The following is a 6,600-nucleotide window of genomic DNA, read 5'->3' on the forward strand; positions in this document are numbered from 1 at the left end:
AGAGAAGGCGTGTAATATCTCCAGATGGACGTGTGGTACCCTTCCTCATCCATGCCAACAAGATGTTTCTTCTTGAGGGATCTTTGCCTTGAAAGTAAGTATGAGAGTATAAGTAATGTACAATTGACCTACTGAAAGTGTACTGACTAAAAGGCAAAACAGAACTGTACAATTATATTATAGCTGTGACGTTGTACACTTGCAAATTGGAATCTTAAGTGTAACATAATTTGGTTGGGGAAAACTGAAATACTGGTATATTCAATTTCTAATTTCATAAATTGTAGATAAAAAAACTAACATTTATATGGATCTTTCAAGGTTATCTTTGATCCAACTTCTGACTAGATGACTACTAAAACAATTGTATTTAAATAATGATGTTATAAGAAACCTATACCATTCCCTTGTTCCCTGTTTGCGCAGAAAAATACATGTTAATATGTATAGACTACTTAAAATTATGTTTTGCAAGATGACCTGAGCCAACTGTGCCACTTCTGTGGGGAGGTGGACAATAATGAGGAAGACACTAATTAGGTAATTGCTTGTTCCCTTCTAAAGGCAAATTTTTTAGGAGTACGAATTTGTATAAGCAGTAGTATTTCTAGAGGTAGCATCATCCGCTTTGTCTGATAATGAAAAAAATTGTAATTCAAGAAAATGTATTTAATATTTTAAATATATGAACATTTTTCATCATACATTTCAGATTGGTTGTGACCGCTGCCCACGATGGTTCCACCAGTCCTGTATGAAAACCATCTCATCATTGGAGGATTATGTGTGCGCTGCCTGTCAGGACGAGGTTAGGCTTGAGGTCCAGGCGACAGTATCACCTGGAAAACTTTCCATAAATGTTCAGTCGAGCTGTTGCAGCTATCCAATATTTCGGATTTCGTCAGGCAAGAAAATAGCCTTGCCCGAAATACTTTCTATAGAACAAACTTCACCGAAATGAATAATGAATGTATGTGTGTTATATTAAACATAAAGGAGGGAGTCAAATGTAAGCAAGCAATAAACATTTCAGAACAACTGCTAGGTGAATGGGAGAGATGACGCATTTTGGCAGATTTATTTATAGACTAATACACTTGAAACAAATAGCCAAACCGAAAACTGCAGACATTATCAGCGCCTCCTCGCTATCAAACCAACATAAATAATATCATGAAACGCAGCCGAACATGATCAGAAATCTCAACTAGCAAGCAAGTCGCAACAATGAAGAATTTAGTGCGTGCGAGTTCACGCGAAGAGGGGGAAAATTCTGGCAGGGGGGAGCTTTTCGGCACAACACCTATTCCCGTTGTGTGGGAGAGAGAGATTTAGAGCGAGACAGTACACCTGGTCCATGCAATGTGCCTGTATGCGTCTCATGTGGTACACGCTCACGCACTTCTCAAGCTGATCCAGCGTGTGCATGCATGTGTTGGTGTGATGTAAGTGTTAATGGCTCAGTGACAGACTAAGGTTTGAGTCAAATGGCTGGACTTTTCATGAGCAGATAGTTGTATCAGACACTTCCCTTGATGTACCAGTTCAATTCGCTACCTCAGTTCATCCTCAGTTCAGTTATATCACATATTTCAGTTAGTTATTTCAGACACCATTTATATCAGATATCAGTTCGATGTATCAGCTATTTAAGTTAGTTATTTCAGACACCAGTTATATCAGATACCACAGTTCTTTATATCAGATACCAGTTTGATATATCAGATATTTAGTTATTTCTGATACCCCGTTAGTTGTACCATATATCTCAGTTATAACAAATACTTCCGTTTGTTATATCAGATACCTCAGTTAGTTATTTAAGACATCTAAGTAAGCTATATCACATATCTCAATGGTATAACAGCCTTGGACCAGATACCTTTTATTCAATACATCAAAGTGAAACTATAAGCAAATGTAATTCGATCACAGGCTAAAACATAGGCAAATCAACGTGTCAAAAATATTCACAATCAAAACAGAAGATTCCACTCAGTGCCACATCCTATCATGCTTGAATCTGTGTCAGACTTACAAGGACAACTTTTGACCGGGAAAACGTAAAGATCTGGTCGAAACATTGCTAGAAGAAAAACACACACACATATGGGAAATATCTGGCAGTGTGCTTCATGTTCTATTTTGATTGTGTGTGTGTGTGTGTGTGTGTGTGTGTGTGCTCTCATAAATATGAATAAAACTTGATGGAATACACTTTTACTTGCAAGTTTGGGAATTAATAAAGAATTAACATTTCACTGTCCCTGAATTTCTATAATCAGATCCAACATTTGACTGCGCAAGAGGGATCCCCTCTTGCCTTGCCGTTTCAAAATACTGTATGCATGTGCAAACAAACATCGTATAATGAGCTGATTATCTCAGTCTTAAATGCATAGGTATCTCTCTTTCTCTCTCAAAGTCAGTCTTTCTCTCTGTTAGTTATATTAGATACCAGTTTCATGTCTGTCTGTCTTACTCTCGTCATCCTTTTCATGTGTCCCATTGAGATTTAATTAACGAAAGATGCAAAGGGTCCCTGCACCAAGGGGTAGCGCCATAAATTACCGTGCTACAAATAAGATACAGTAACCCTCAAATCAACAGCTATATACAACAATGACTTTCACATAACACTGCTGTACCTCATTGATCATTGTAAAATTAAACATTTAAGCATTCATACTTTGATTTCTCTCTCTCCCTTCTATCCCACTTCCCTCCACCTCTCTCTATCTCTGTGCTTCTCTCCTTTTCTGTGAACAAATAAAAGCATTGAGCCGCTAATATCTGACAGACCCCCCCCCGCCCCCCCCCCCCACACACACACACACACACTGCGCGCGCATACACGCATGGGTTTAAAAGTGCTGCCAACACACCGTGCGCATCACATCTTCTCAAGTATCTGCGCAGAGAAAGCAATGTCCCCCCTCTCCTCACGCCGCCACTGATACGCGAGAGGGAGACTGATGATTGGACGTCCAGTGCTTATCTTTATAACCCTCCCCAGCAGACATGCGAGTTGCGTGTCTGTGGCTGTCCCTAACCTATTTGGTCACCAACCTCGACGGGTTGGGGGCACGGGAATACAACAACTCAGCCATTTTTGGCGGGGGTTTATTTGTGGATGCAGAAGGGCTGCTGAACCTGTCAGCTCCGTATACGCCCAACCGGACAAATGTCTTCTCGCTTGACCTGGACGACGGCACGCTCGCGGACTGGCGCTCCATGGCAGTTAAGAATTGCTACGGTGGAGAGTCCCATAACCGGACCGTGAAATCCCTACTGGTCCTGGCTTACTCGTTCATCATTGTCATCTCGCTGTTCGGAAACACGCTGGTGTGCCATGTGGTGATCAAGAACAAGCGGATGCACTCCGCCACGAGTCTGTTCATCATTAACCTCGCAGTGGCAGACATTCTTATAACGCTGCTCAACATGCCCTTTACATTGGTGCGAATCGGACCGGGGACATGACAACCTCGCTACTGTCTATGGGCACAGGCACAACAAATATCACTGTACACAAATGACTACACACACACACACACACACACACACACACACACACACACACACACACACACACACACACACACACACACACACACACACACACACACACACACACACACACACACACACACACACACACACACATCATGGTAGATCAGTGATTATCTCCGCGAAGTGGAAGAACGCGTGGGTTTTTAAATACATTTGAACCAATTTTCCACAGGTGGTTTGGATGATGAGAGTGCTTGCAGTGAGGAAGATATGTTCGTGTTAAATCGTTCTATTTAGCACGTATGGATAGGAAGGCTCCAGCTTTTCATCACTCAATCATGCCAGTATAAAACAGCCTTGTCAACATACCTGTGTGGTTTCCCTCAGGTCCGTTTTGTGAATAGCAGCTGGTGGTTCGGGAAGGGAATGTGCCACATCAGCCGGTTCGTCCAGTATTGCTCCCTGCACGTATCCACACTCACGCTCACGGCAATCGCGCTGGACAGACGCCAGGTAGGCTAACTGTCATGCATACAATCGGTGAATATCGTGAATGTCGTGTGTGTGCTTCATCTAATTAAAGGGTTGCAGTTTGCTTAACCTAGTAAAATAAAAGCTGTAAAGGAAAGCTGTAAGGAAATCGTCAGCACTCGAAAGCGCTGGGGGGAGCTGTCCACGCGGTAGTGCTGAAAGTGCCTTAGCTCAAGAGGTTTCTCAAATTGACTCGCTAATTGTCAGCTTGTAACCAGTGAATCACCAATCACCAGGCCTGACAGTTTGATACAGGCAACAAAAGCCAACTATTCTTCTGTTTTGTCCTCTTAGAAATATATATTTTTGGGGTATAGGTCTTTTTCAATGGAGCGTGACAGTAAATTATTGGTTTATTGCCACAGTTTGTGGGACAAGGCAGCTTCCAAGCTATAGGGACAAGTATGTTATTTTCTGCCATCTGCTGTAGTCTATCTTTTCAATTGAAAGAATATTTGACGGTATTCACATTCTGTTGTTCTTCATAGAGTTGTCTTGGATATGAGTGGATATGAGTCTCCTATGTATTTATGAGCTACAGAGCTCAAGCTGAGTTTGAGTCCAATTTTTATCTCAAACTAAAAGTGTGGTTTGTAAGGGAGGAGTGTGGAACAGAGAACAGCAGCAGGTGTGTGTAATGGAGTGTGTGGCATGTAGAATGTGTGCGGCCTGGTGTGTATAATGCGGCCCGATAAAACCACTGTGTGTGTGTGTGCACAGGTCATTCTCCACCCTCTGAGGCCCCGCATGTCCCCGGCTCGCGGTGTTGTGTGTGTGATTCTTATCTGGGTCATGGCCAGCTGCTTCTCCTTGCCTCATGCCATCTACCAGGAGCTCCTAACCTTCGTGTACAGGTACACACACACACACACGCACGCACGCACGCACGCACGCACGCACGCACGCACGCACGCACGCACGCACGCACGCACACACACACACACACACACACACACACACACACACACACACACACACACACACACACACACACACACACACACACACACCTTCGTGTACAGATAACCACACACACACACTAAATTGATAGAACAAACACTTCACCTTTGTGTACACAATAACCACCAGGTATTCTTTTCTCACAGTTCTCTCTTCCCTCAAGCCTCTCTCACTCTCCCTACATTTATCATTCAATGTTTTGTTTGGGGGTTTCCAATGTTGTTGCTGTTTCTCATGTTGACTTTTCATGACTGTATTCTTCTCTGTGCTATACTCATAGCTGGTTATGTGCTCTCTCTCTATCGTACTCCAATCTCCTTCTCACTCTCCCCTATCTTCCTCTCCTTCTCACTCTCCCCTATCGTCCCCTCCTTCTCACTCTTCCCTATCTCCCCCTCCTTCTCACTCCCCCTATCTTCCCCTCCTTCTCACTCCCCCCTATCTTCCCCTCCTTCTCACTCTCCCCTATCTTCCCCTCCGTCTCACTCTCCCCTATCTTCCCCTCCGTCTCACTCTCCCCTATCTTCACCTCCTTCTCACTCCCTCTCCATTTTCTCTCAGTAAGGAGAAGGTGCGCAGCCTTTGTGTCCCCGACTTCCCCGAGCCCTCTGACGTCTATTGGCAGTGCATTGACCTCCTCACCTTCATCCTCCTCTACGTCCTACCCCTCCTCATCATCACCGCCGCCTACTCAACCGTGGCACGCCGCCTGTGGCGCCGTAACGCTATCGGGGACACCACCACTGCGCAGTTCGCTGTGCAGCGGCGGAAGCGGCGGCGCACTCTGGCTATGTTGTTGGTGGTTGTTGGGGTGTTCGCGGTATGCTGGTTCCCTCTGAACTGCTACGTGGTGCTTCTCTCCAGCCAGGCCATTCAGTCATCCAATGCCTTGTATTTCTGTTTTCATTGGCTGGCGATGAGCTCGACGTGTTACAATCCCTTCATCTACTGTTGTCTGAATCCCGCCTTCCGCCAGGAGCTAAGGCTGCTATTGGGCATGTGCCGGAAGAGGGGGCGTGGAGGGGTGGGGCCGGTGCTGGTGGCTCCACCCTCCTGCGCACTCTGCCACAGAGCCGCCTGGCCGGAGAGCCGCACCTGTTCTCGGCCTCTTCACGCCTCTTCACACCCGAGCCGTGCCTCCTCTCGGCCAAGCCACTCCTCGTCCTCTCACCAGCTTCCTAAAGACAGGCATGTCCTTTTCTCTGCTAGACATGCCAATAAAACAGACATCCTATCAGTGGAGCCTATAGTAGCTGTCAGTTAACTACAACTACCAGAATGCACTTGGGTTGGGATTGTGTGAATGATTGAGTTTATTTGACAACTAAAGACATGTAAAGTTGCTGCATTTGGTGGTGAGTCCTGTTGAAGGACTACGTTATTAGCTAAAGACAGTTGGGGTTCTAGAACAGGAAATGTATTATCTTTTAACTTTCATGACAGCGCCACCTTCGGGAAGAAAGGTTTCACATTGATGGGAACAGGGTGTGGTGAGGTCTGGCAACAAATGCAACACCCAAACGAACAACTACTCTGTTAGCACATATTGTGTACACTGTGTACAAAACATTAAGGACACTTTCCTAATATTGAGTT

The 6,600-nt window shown here is 44.9% G+C and overlaps 1 protein-coding gene across 1 annotated transcript; it reads left to right on the forward strand.

Moving 5' to 3' along the window:
- Window positions 1-2,976: 2,976 nt before the first annotated feature.
- LOC109894782 (probable G-protein coupled receptor 83) lies at window positions 2,977-6,567 on the forward strand. The gene is made up of 4 exons (XM_031828480.1): window positions 2,977-3,459; window positions 3,901-4,026; window positions 4,765-4,898; window positions 5,566-6,567. The coding sequence occupies exons 1-4, from the start codon at window positions 3,022-3,024 to the stop codon at window positions 6,266-6,268; spliced, it is 1,401 nt and encodes a 466-aa protein (XP_031684340.1). The 5' UTR covers window positions 2,977-3,021; the 3' UTR covers window positions 6,269-6,567.
- The last annotated feature ends 33 nt before the right edge of the window (window positions 6,568-6,600 follow it).

This window comes from Oncorhynchus kisutch, linkage group LG7, assembly GCF_002021735.2.
Source record: "Oncorhynchus kisutch isolate 150728-3 linkage group LG7, Okis_V2, whole genome shotgun sequence".
In the NCBI taxonomy this organism is placed as follows: Eukaryota; Metazoa; Chordata; class Actinopteri; order Salmoniformes; family Salmonidae; genus Oncorhynchus; species Oncorhynchus kisutch.